The 12806-nt window shown below is 42.2% G+C and overlaps 1 protein-coding gene across 1 annotated transcript in view; it reads left to right on the forward strand.

Moving 5' to 3' along the window:
* Positions 1 to 12806, forward strand: part of arid1b (AT rich interactive domain 1B (SWI1-like)) — a 57431-nt gene that overhangs the window by 42257 nt on the left and 2368 nt on the right. The window contains exons 13-22 of the mRNA XM_044376586.1: positions 734 to 943; positions 1436 to 1655; positions 4793 to 4928; positions 6294 to 6472; positions 8490 to 8634; positions 8944 to 9045; positions 9169 to 9250; positions 9512 to 10268; positions 11339 to 11469; positions 11804 to 12396. Coding sequence (XP_044232521.1) covers positions 734 to 943; positions 1436 to 1655; positions 4793 to 4928; positions 6294 to 6472; positions 8490 to 8634; positions 8944 to 9045; positions 9169 to 9250; positions 9512 to 10268; positions 11339 to 11469; positions 11804 to 12396 — 2555 coding nt within the window. The remainder of the gene's footprint in view (positions 1 to 733; positions 944 to 1435; positions 1656 to 4792; positions 4929 to 6293; positions 6473 to 8489; positions 8635 to 8943; positions 9046 to 9168; positions 9251 to 9511; positions 10269 to 11338; positions 11470 to 11803; positions 12397 to 12806) is intronic.

The raw sequence follows: 12806 nt of genomic DNA on the forward strand, positions 1-12806 counted from the left end.
TTAGATTGAACAGGTGCTCCAAAGAAAGTGTGTGTATATATCACAATATTAAATTAAGTACTGTAATAGTGGCTGTTATACAATGTAATGCAATCCAATACAACAGCTCTGCCATAAATTCAACTTTTACGAAGCGTCGACATTTTCTTTGGCTTTGTAAAAGAATTCATGGCAGAGCTGCTGTGTTGGACCGCGTTAGGTTGCACAGGTGTACTCGGTGAATGTATTTTTATAATCGTTCCAGTCGTTTTTCAAGCAAAAATGCCAAATATTCTCTGGTTCCAGCTCCTTAAATGTGAGGATTTCCTGTTTTTCTTCCACATATATGAATATTTTAAGGTTTTGGACTGTTGCTGAAGCAAACTGAAGGCATCATGTGGGCATTTTTCTCAACATTTTATAGACCAAGCAGTGAATCGAGAAAATGAAAATTGTTACTTAGTTGCTGACCTGAATGAGAAAGTCTCTCTGACTGTCGTCCTCCATGTTTCAAGCTCTTGACTGTTGGTTTCTGTGTGACTCTGTTCAGCTGGGATAAGTGTGGTCAAACCTCTGGTTGGTTGGTAAACTGTTTTTTTGTTTTTTTTTTCCCCACGCTGGCTGTGACATGATGAAAACCTTCCTTTGAAGTGGCATAATGGGTGGTTTTTGGTCGTATCGTGCCGTCTCTCTCTCTTGTGTTTCGATCGATAAACTCAAACTGACTGTGGTCTCCGTGTCTCGGTCTCTCCAGAAGCCCAGCGTGGCCACCATGACCAACGAGAAGATCACTCGGCTGTATGAGATGGGCTCCGAGCCGGAGCGGCGGCTGTGGGTGGATCGCTACCTGTCCTTCATGGAGGAGAGGGGGACGCCCGTCCCAAACCTCCCCGCTGTCGGCAAGAAGCCGCTGGACCTCTGCAGACTCTACCTGTCTGTCAGAGAGATCGGAGGGCTGGCCATGGTGAGATATCAGGAAAACTTTTTCATTTTATCCTCCTTCACTTTCTCCTTCATCTTCTTCTCTCCTCCCTGTTTTCCCTCATTTTTTAAATAAAACTTTTGGACCTTATCTAGTGTATTTACAAAAATATATATTTGTTTTTGCCACATTTGAGTCATTTGATTATTGTTAGTTTTAGTCAACAAAAATGAAATACTAGAACTTTAACTAACGATTGCTACTTCTCTCTGTTTTATATCACTATAAACTATATATTTGTGGACTGTTGCTCAACGAAAACAATTTGCAATTTGAATATCTCACTTTGGGTTGTGGGAAATTTGGTGGGCATTTTTCACCATTTACTAATGTTTAATATACAAAATAATGGAAATAATTGTTTGTTGCTACACTAATTCTAAGGCTACAGCTGTTTTGTTGCCTCTCTGTCTAATTTTCAGTGGGTTTGTGGATGAATTTAGTCCATAAATCTGTTCTTTCACTCTTCATCAGGTGAATAAGAACAAGAAGTGGAGGGAGTTGTCGTCCCTGTTGAACGTGGGGACGTCCAGCAGCTCTGCCAGCTCTCTGAAGAAGCAGTACATCCAGTACCTGTTTGCCTACGAGTGTAAGGTGGAGCGAGGGGAGGAGCCTCCACCTGAGGGCCTGGGGCCCGCGGGAGACGCCAAGAAACGTCCATCACCCCAGACCAAAGTCCAGCCTCCCTCCCCAGGTAAGGAATCACCAGTTTTCTTTTAGTCCTTAACAACTGCACAAAATGACTCTCAAGAACCCTGTGTGGGGTTTTGGTACAACGTTCTTACTTCTGTTTACAGGTACTAAAAACTGGAAGTGTATTGAGGTGGACTCCTCCTCGTTGGTATTAATACTTTCTAACTCTCCACAGTTTTCCAGCAGTGGACCAGCTGACAAATATCACCAAGCATTGTGGCTCTTTCTGTAAATATCTCATCATGCTTAACAAAGCTGCAAGCAGCATTAATGTAAAAGACACCTCTGAATGTCAGACAGCCAGCAGTGGACCCAACAAGTACTAAAAACAAGAAACATATGAAGGTGGACTCCACAAGCACAAAGAACAAGAAGTGTATTAAGATGGTCCACACAAGTACTAAAAACAGTCATTGTAATAAGATGTACCACACAGGCACCAAAAACTGGAAGTATATTTAAGGTGGAAGCCACAAGTACTAAAAACAAGAAGTGTATGAATGTGGTCTCCACAAGTACTAAAAACAAGAACGTGTCCCCACAAGTGACAAAAAAACGGTGCAAAAGTTCTTTCACATTTAGATTTGAAATAATATTTATGTTCAACAGCTGGGGTTGAATGTTTTTTTTTTTCAGGCATGTGTGACGACTGGAAAGACTGGTCCTCATAAAGTCACCAAAACACAGTTGGTCCCCAAAAATGGGAAGTGTGTTTAGTGGTTGAAAATGTGACTATAAATGTTCTGGCAGTTTTACATGTCGTCTAATGTTTGAATAAAAGCCCTTAAAAGTCATCACATCGATCTGATGAGGTCGAACCTGTAACCTGTTCTCAACAATCTGAACTGAATGTGTCACATTAACATAAAGACTACAATTACTATATAAATACTATTAAGATAACTGTAATAAATGTCTTACTTAAATAAACCAGGAAAAGCTGCCAATTTTACATTAGCAAGGAGTTTCTTCTCAATTCAAAGCAATCTGTAAAAATAATTTTTTTTACCGTCACAATGCAGGAAAACAAAGGTATGAGAAGAAAACCAGTTGCCTTCCCCCCCTTTGCTTTCAATTTCCATCTGTCATTCATATCCAGTAAAACACATATTGCATGTGAGCAGACAGGACTTACATTAACATCCCAAATTTAACGTCTAATCATTACGTTGACGTTATAAAACAGGCAGCAGAAGCCTGTAAACTAGAAACTGATGAGAAAATACAAATGCATTTACTGTGAGAAGAGGAGGCGAACATTGCTCACGCTCATGATGATCATTAATTAAGGCTTCCACATCAAAATAAGTTTTAAAACCTGTCAGTGATGCAGCCTGCGAGAGAACCGAGAACTCTTCTTCTTCGTTTGTATTAATACATTGCAACAGTGACAGCGTTTCCTTTGACAAATATCACGAAGCGCTGTGGCTTTTTCTGTAAATATCCTGTAATGTTTTAATAAAGCTTCAAGGAGCATTAATGTAAAAAGACACCTCTGAATGTCACAAAGCCAGCAGCGTTACAGATTCACTGTGTGAAAAAGGGGCTTTAATGATGTCAGATTGCCACCGGTAGGAATCCCTTCATCACACACACACACACACACACACACACACACACACACACACACACACACAACGCTGATTATGTAACTGAGAAGCAGAGTGAGTTGTCAGGCGGGGGAGGAGAGTGTGAATATAAACACCAGTGACCTCAATCTGACCTAAATTCCCACGATACCTCCCTCCCTCTCCCTCTGTCTGAACACATACTGTACAGTAGCGGCTCTCAAACTTAGTTTACATCAAGAACCCCTTAACCTGATCCAAATTAGACCGCTGACCCCCATTTATTAAGATTTTGTCCCAGCATCCCCCATCTGATGATAAGATTTCTGCTTTTAGATGTTTTATTACAGAAAGTGTATGAAACCGGAGAACATAGTGGAGAAAATGTATCACATCTCTGTCCCGACAATCCTAAACAAACGATACAATCACACAAGTATAAAACACTATAAACACGTTGGAGTCGATCTGTAAAAACATCAGTCATGAGATCATATCTGAGAAGATTTTAACAATATTTTAAGTCTGACTTGTATGCAGCACAGTTCCTTATTTCCATCGGTATTCCAAATGAAATTTACACACACATTTAAAAACATAATTTTCAGTTTTTTTACATCTTACCATATAAAAATGATAATGACATAGAAATGTGTAGTTTTGAGGAAGAGAAAATAAATGCATGTTGAAACCAAACTTCAATGACCGCACTCTGGCCAGTTAAAGGACGGTTCACAATTCTTCAAGTGTGTCTTAAAACAACAGTCAGGAGCCCAAATAAACACTGAAACATGTTTTTCTTGCTGTAATCATTCCTCTTGTTCATACTGACCATTTAGAAGATCCCTTCATAATGCACTTACAATGGAAGTGATGAAGGACAAAACCCACAGTCCTCCTTCTGTGCAACAAATGTATTTAAAAGTTTATCTGGAGCTAATATGAAGCTTCAGCGTCCAAATGAGTCAAATCAAGTAGATTTCTTTCAACGTTAGTCTTTTTAGTGCCAAAGTTCCTCTTTTTGTTACTATACTTCCACCGCAGCTCAACAGGGAAACACAAACAGGGAATTTGATGGGCGCCTGACTGTTGTTTTAAGACAGACTTAAAAAAATTGTGAACCTATTTTTCAAGGCTAGCTGGCGGGATAGCCTTTGCTAAAGGTAATTTACACAGTAATTGTAATTTCTTGTTTTGTGTAATTGAAAAACTTATATTTAACATCAAACATCTTAGTTATTGAGTTTGTTTTGCTATATAGATTAAAAAAATAAATAAATAACCTCTTTTTCTGTAGTTACTGCTTTCTGTTTTTGTACAGCAGGATAATGCTGCAGTTATGATCTAGTCTGCTGGTCTCCAGGAAGTTGTTGGTCCCCTGAAGGATGGGGAAAGAAAGTGGACCCCACAAAAAATAACCATCCTGTTGCAAAAGTTCTTTCAGTTGTTTAATATTGCATCCGCTTATTTCTTATTTTTAGGCATGTCTGAATAACTGCGGCGTAAAATTACATGATGACACGTAACCATTGTTCTCAGCAGGTTTTCTGTCTGGTCTGTGTCTCTGCAGCCAATTCGGGCTCCCTGCAGGGCCCCAACACCCCTCAGTCCAGCAGCAGCTCCCTGACCGAGGCCCCCGGAGACCTGAAGCCCCCGACTCCAGCCTCCACCCCCCACAGCCAGATGGGCCCGCAGCCTGGAAACAGGTAAGGGAGAGGCCGAAATCTCACATTCATCTGGTCAATCTGAATGATTCATTCTGGAGTCACTCAACAGCACGGGAACACATATCTTTATCTCTTTGGCCTTTCTCTCTTATTACTAAATTTTCTGATATATCTTGGTTCAGTTTGAAAAAGATACAAACTCTGCAGTCTGATGTCAGAGATACAGTTCATACAAAAGTCAAAGTAAATATATTTGAGCTCGTTTGACAGAGATATAAAGATGAATGTCATCTGCATATCAACAACTGGCAGTAATATCATGCTTGCTCTAAAATTAGCACATATAAACTAAACTGTAGAGGACCCATGATCGAGCCTTGTGGCACACCGCATCTAAAATAAACACAGATGAGACACCCAGAGGGACAAAACTATTCAGATTTTTAGGATAAGAATTAATGTGGGTATAAAATGGAAACATGAGGCTGAGTGACACATATTAGTTTACCTCTAAACAGTAATTTTAATGGTTCCCATCAAGTTGCCTTATTTCAAAATAATGAATATGTCCATAAATAAGCTTTTATAACACTGCAGCATGTTTTCTGCGTCCCTGCTGTGCACACAGATGTTGTTTTCAGAAACCCAAGAGAAAGCTTATCACTACAATACTGAATCTGCATGTCACAGGCAAAACACCTGTCATAGAGCTGCAACTATTAGTTGATTAATTGATTAGTTGCCAACTATTAAATTAATCCTGAACTATTTTGGTAATCGATTAATCGTTTGGAGTCATTTTTTAAAAATTCTTTGATTCCAGCTTCTCAAACGTGAATATTTTCTGGATTCTTTAGTTTTCTATGACTAAAACTGAATATCTTTAAATTGTGGACGTCACCTTGGGTGTTGGGAAGTGGTTTATATTTTTCACCATTTTGTGACATTTTCTGAACCAAACAACTAATCGATTAATCGAGAATATAATTGACAGATTAATCAATAATGAAAATAATAGCTAGTTGCAGCTCTAGTTTTGGACCAGACATTTTGAAAAGTCTCGATGGGCTCTGGGAACTTATAATGGACATTTTACAATTTGCTGACATTTTACAGACCGCACAGATAATCAGTTACTTCAGAAAATAATCAATAGATTAATTGGTAATGTTAGTTGCAGCCCAAGTCTACAGTGCAAATTTTTCAGCACTGCAGAAAAAATATCGGCATGGAAATCAATGTCCACAGTGACCTTCATGTATCTGGAAATTCTGCAATTAGGTTTCAAAATCCTGAGGGAGTGAAACTCTCAGCATAAAAAAAACCCTCTAATTTTGTTCTGTGCACGTTGTCTGAATGTTGTCTGAATGTTGTCTGAATGTTTCTGCTGTGGTTGATGTTCAGGAACATGGGAGGAGTGAGCGTCCAGGACCCGTTCTCTGAAGGAAGCGATCCAGCCTTCCACAACAAGCGAGGCCCGGGACCCGGCGGCACCCCCTACCAGCAGGGAGGAGGTCCTGCAGACCCCTCAATGAGGATGCAGTACGACGCCAACAAAGACCCCTTTGGAGGACAGAGGAAGGGTGAGGACACAGGTTATAAACATTTTACACAACAAACTTTAAATGTGTACGTATGAAACCCTTTATTAAGAAATGAAGAACGTTGTTTTCTTTTCCTGAAGAAGAGTGGAAATCATTAGTTCAGTAAAGAGAATCATTAATACTTTACACCTCAACTATTTATCACGAATAATCAGTATATAGATAGTTAATAAATTGTATGTAACACACTATAATGTAAGCTATAATCTGTCCTCCTGTGGACACTCAGAAGTGTTTGCTGCTGCATAAACAGAGAAACAGTAAAACACAGTTGTAATAATATAAAATATGTATTCATAGGAGAAGTTGAATTGTTGACAAGTACTGTAAATGAATAAACACTTATAATTAGTTCAGTTTTCATGTCACAAGTGCTGTGATTTAAATCATAAATTCCGTAATTAATACTGTCTTAACAACCTGGAGGAAATTAAAGTTTATGTCTGTGACGATTTGATTTTACTGGCTACAAGAACGTCTTTCACCTGCAAATGTACTCACCGTAGTTTATTAACATTAATTCAGTGAGTTGGCCAAAAAATAAAACACGAATCTCAGCTGCTGTCTTGTTAATATTCTCTCTATTTCTGTGGTTCATCAGTTTTTTTTCTATATAAAGTGTGTTTAACACTTTTAAAATGGTGATAAAACATGTAAAGTCCCACTCACATGTCAAATGATGGCTTTTCTGAATAGTCTTAACACAGTGGTTGGCAAATAGTGGTCCTCAGGCCAATTCCGGCCCTCCATCAAAAATATTTGGCCCCCAGAAGTTTTAATGAGTGAATCTAACATTGTTTTAATACCATAACTTCAGCCTATTTGAACAGATTTGTCCTCATAAAGAGACAAATAGATGACAGTCTTTGAATGTTGTGTTGATGCCATTTTTTTTTTGCCAGTTCATATATTCACTGTATGAGCCCAATTAGTGTTAAATGAAGCTGTTACTCCTTTAGCCCTCAGTTACAAATGGGGAAAAATAAAAATGAACAAACAAAAAATAGAAGCTCGGTTCCACTGTGGTGGTTAACGGCCCCAAAATGAAAAATCCTGAAAGAAGTGGCCCATAGTTGAACTTTATTGCTGATCCCTGGTGTATCTTATCCTGAAAATAACAGTACTTGTAGTGAGTCAACCATAAATATATAAAAGGAGCCAGTAGAAAACCAGCAGTTCTCTGCTTTGGCCAGTAAAGTACCAGTTTCAGTTCCAGTTTCCTTCAATGTTCAGTCACTGGGAATGACTGAACTCTGCTGCTCCCTGGTGGTCAAAGCCTGAACCGTCTTACTGTCAGGTTCATATCAGGGTTGAAGAAGGTTTTTCAGTTTTTAGTTGAACTCATATTGCATGAATGTTACATCACCGCTGAGCGTTTTCTACATCAGGTTTTAGATTGAGTTTCTTCCTTCCAGGCAGCCGATGTTTCACTGCATTTCTGTGAAAATGAGCCAACAGACATTTAAAACTTACTGCAAAGAGATCGACCGCAGTAGCATTTTAAAATTACATAATCGTAATGTGGTGACGCACTTGTGAGTGTAGTAAGTCTCATAGATTCACTACACATCGACTAAAGAAGAAGAAGAAGATAAAACATTTACAGGTGAAGACGAAAAAGATTAAAAATAAAAAGGTCACAAATTAAAAATAAAAGTAGTGTATTAATAAGAAAACATGCTAATAAAACTTTTTTTTTAATTATTTTTAAACATAAATAGACGAGGAGGGAAAGGGGAATCAACACAGTACAACCTGAATCACATCATTTCATCCTCACATATAATACATATACATATAATGTCCTCCAGGCAAAACAATACAAACTGCTGGTAACAAACAGTAAGAACTCACCGCACATTAATAATCAACACTGATAGTTTGTACCAGAAACTAATAAACTAACAAAATCAGAAAAAAAGGACAAGAGAAAAGAAAATACTCATTTTTAATTTGTACCAAATGAAATCATCTCTTCTTCCCTCTCCCTCTTCAGGTCCAGGACCCGGCGAGGCCTTTGGTCCTGGCCAGATGCCCAGCGGTGCCATGCAGGACATGTACCCCCGCGGGCCGCCCTCGGGGCCCCTGACAGGGATGGGCCCCAGGCCCCAGTACCCCTACGGCCCCGGCTTTGAGCGGAGGTGAGATACTGACACTGAGGACTTAAAGTTCAAAGTAGACTCTGATGTCAATCAAGACTATAAATGTAAGAAGTGCTCAGTTGAAAATGACTCGCCGTGTTTTAGAAATTCTTTCTGTAACATAAAGCTTAGTTTTTTCAAGACAAAACTTTATTTTCCTTCCTCTGAGAGATTTGGAAAGCAGGCAGAGTTTATATGAGAAGTCGTGTTGCCTGAATACTCCTCCCACTTCTAAACTCTATATCTGTATCTATATCTAAAAGTTATGAACTGTTTCTTTAAGTTCCTGTGTGCGTTTGTGTCCTACAGACCGGACCATGCGATGGGGCCGGAGGGAGGAGGTCAGAACAGCATGGGTCCCTCTGGAAACGAAGTCGGCATGTATCCCGCCAACAGATACCCCCATCAGAGGTAAGAGATGAGCCGGGAGAGAAGAAATGTGTTTTTCAACTTTGTTTAGTTTTGTTTTCTGAGTTGTGGAGTATAAATAAAGTTTGAATATAGTTTTTTTCTGACATCTCTCCATCTCTTCAGGCACGGACACGACGGCTTCGGGCAGCAGTTTCCTCACAACATGGCCTACGGTTCCCATCAGCCCCTGTACTCTCAGCAGCAGGTGAGTACGACACGACCGACTTTACAAGACAGTAGCTGAAAAATATAAGAATAATACTTATAATTGTATATTTATTTATATTCTCTAAATCATTTAACATAAAATCTAAATGTTTATAAGTCAAAATGAGCTTTCCCAACATCACCAGCACAGAAAAGTAGCTCTGCGTCTCGCCCTATCAGGACGTACTTTGGCTAGTAGCGAGGTGAAATATGTCCAATATTAACAAAGGAAGCCACAATCTTCACTGTTTGTCTGCAGGGCTACAAGCGTCCGATGGAGGCGATGTATCCGCCCGCTAAGCGTCATGAAGGCGAGGCGTTCGGCGTGCAGCAGTTCGCCTCCCAGCAGCCCGACATGTTCGGCCCCTTCGGGGGAGGAGGAGGTGGCTACATGGGCCCTGAGCGGCGGCCGGTCCAGGGCCAGTACCCGTATCCATACAACCGAGATCGCCAGGGGCCCCCGCAGCACAGCGTGATGGGCCCAGGAGCTCCGGCGGTGTCCAGCGGACCCGGAGAGGGGCCACAGGCCAACATGTGGCACCCCAGGACAGATATGGGCTTCCCATACAGCCGGCAGGGCCAGGGGCCCCCCTACCCCGGCATGGGCCGAGGGGACGACCAGGAGGGCAGGGCCCCCCAGGACAGCCAGTGGCCACCCAGTCACCCAGGGCAGCGCCAGCCACCGTACCCCCCCCACTCCTCATCCGCCTCCTCTTCCTCCCCGTCCATGCCCCCCCTCCCCTCCAGACAACCCCCCTCATCCTTCCAGGCCACGCCCATCGTCCCTAACCATGTGACCCGCTCTCTCAGCCCCTCCTTTTTCCCCCGGCCCCTGGGGGGCTCTCTGTCCCCCAACAGCGCCCCTTACCTGCCCTCCATCAAGAAGCCGGCCCCCAGCCCAGCACCCGGTCAGGGCCCGCCCCCCCTCCACAGAGACGTCAGCTTCCCCCCCGGCTGCACCGAAGCCACGCCTCCCAAACTGAAGCCACGACGCCGGCTCACCGCCAAGGACACGGGTCAGAACAACATACACGATCACACCAACATACACGATCACACCAACATACATGATCACACCAACATACATGATCACACCAACATACATGATCACACTAACATACATGATCACACCAACATACATGATCACACTAACATACATGATCACACCAACATACATGATCACACCAACATACATGATCACACTAACATACATGATCACACCAACATACATGATCACACCAACATACATGATCACACCAACATACATGATCACACCAACATACATGATCACACTAACATACATGATCACACCAACATACATGATCACACCAACATACATGATCACACTAACATACATGATCACACTAACATACATGATCACACCAACATACATGATCACACTAACATACATGATCACACCAACATACATGATCACACCAACATACATGATCACACCAACATACATGATCACACTAACATACATGATCACACCAACATACATGATCACACCAACATACATGATCACACCAACATACATGATCACACCAACATACATGATCACACTAACATACATGATCACACCAACATACATGATCACACCAACATACATGATCACACCAACATACATGATCACACCAACATACATGATCACACTAACATACATGATCACACCAACATACATGATCACACTAACATACATGATCACACTAACATACATGATCACACCAACATACATGATCACACTAACATACACGATCACACTAACATACACGATCACACTAACATACATGATCACACTAACATACATGATCACACTAACATACATGATCACACCAACATACATGATCACACTAACATACATGATCACACCAACATACATGATCACACTAACATACATGATCACACCAACATACATGATCACACTAACATACATGATCACACTAACATACATGATCACACTAACATACATGATCACACCAACATACATGATCACACTAACATACATGATCACACCAACATACATGACAGGTCAGATAATGTTAATGACTGCCTTCTGTCAGCTGAAGTTCTGAATTCGTCCCATCAGGAACCCCGGAGGCTTGGCGGCTGATGATGTCACTGAAATCTGGCCTATTAGCAGAGAGCACCTGGGCTCTGGACACCATCAACATCCTGCTGTATGACGACAGCACCGTGGGCTCCTTCAGCCTCACGCAGGTACGACACACAACCAAAGCATGACCAAGTCTTAACCCGAAATTTAATGATTTACGTTATGAGGACTTGATTTTTGTCCTCAGAAGGAAGGCGAGTCCCCAAAATGTCCTGTAAACAGGTTTATGTTCCCATAAGTCATGACGAATACACACACACACACACACACACACACATACACACAGTTACTGCAAACTGAAGACGCTGTTCAAAACATCAAACTGAATATGTTCTCTATGTGATAATATTTAATTGTTTCTGTGTTAATTATGAAAGTCAACAGTCGATCACAGTGAGGACGCTTTGTCTCAGATGTTTTCGTTCTCTCCTCCTGCAGCTGCCCGGTTTCCTCGAGCTCATCGTGGAGTTTTACCGTCGCTGCCTCATCCAGATCTTCGGCATCCTAGGGGAGTACGAGGTGGGAACGGAGGGTCAGCGGACCCTGCTGGGACCCCTCCCAGACCCTCTCTTGGAGGAGGAGGCGCTCAAGGAGCCACCGGCCAAGTCAAACAGCCAATCACAGGAAGATAAGAGGATAGCGAGGAGGCCGGCGGAGGAGATGGAGGAGCTCATCCTTCCCGCTGCACCCGCCATCAGCGCCGAGGAGACGAAAGACGCAGCCGCTGTTGTCAAGGAGGAGCCGGCGGAGCCCCGCCCCCAACAGGCCAGCAAGCACGACAAGCTGCCAATCAGGGTGGAGGAGACGGGGGAGGAGTGGCAGCAGGTGGAGGAGCGCTGGGCCGAGCTCAGCCGCCCCAACGGCTTCATCAGCGGCCTCCTGCACTGGAAGGCCGGAGGAGGAGACTCCACCACTCACATCCAGACACACCTGGAGCCCCGAGTAGGAGGCTCCGCCCCCCCAGGCCCGCTGGAGAGAGAGGGGAGGGGGGGAGGAGAAGAGGGGAGGAGTCAGGAGATGGGGGGAGGAGCTGCTGGACAGGAGGAGGCAGAGGAGGGAGAGGAGGAGAAGAACCTGCCACAACAAGGTAAAGGGGGGGATGATGTTAAATGATGCCTTGATCAGATATTTTCTGATTTAAGTCATTATTATTTTTGTGTTAAGTCAAAGTTTTTGTGCAACACTGATTTGAGGTTTGACTTATTTTTTGTTCAGTTTTTTATAGACGAATCGGGTATGAGATATTATTAAAAATATGATAACTAATAATACTAATAACTAGTTTATTGTTGATCATTTGATTGATGGCACAGTGTTAGAAAATATACCGTTTGTTGTAATACAGTTGTTGCACCACTAGGTGGAGCCGTAACTGTTTAATGAGATTTAATCTGAAGTCTGTTCATCAACATCAGTAATTTATCACCCTTGAAGCAAAACA

The sequence above is a fragment of the Thunnus albacares genome, chromosome 16 (assembly GCF_914725855.1).
Source record: "Thunnus albacares chromosome 16, fThuAlb1.1, whole genome shotgun sequence".
In the NCBI taxonomy this organism is placed as follows: domain Eukaryota; kingdom Metazoa; phylum Chordata; class Actinopteri; order Scombriformes; family Scombridae; genus Thunnus; species Thunnus albacares.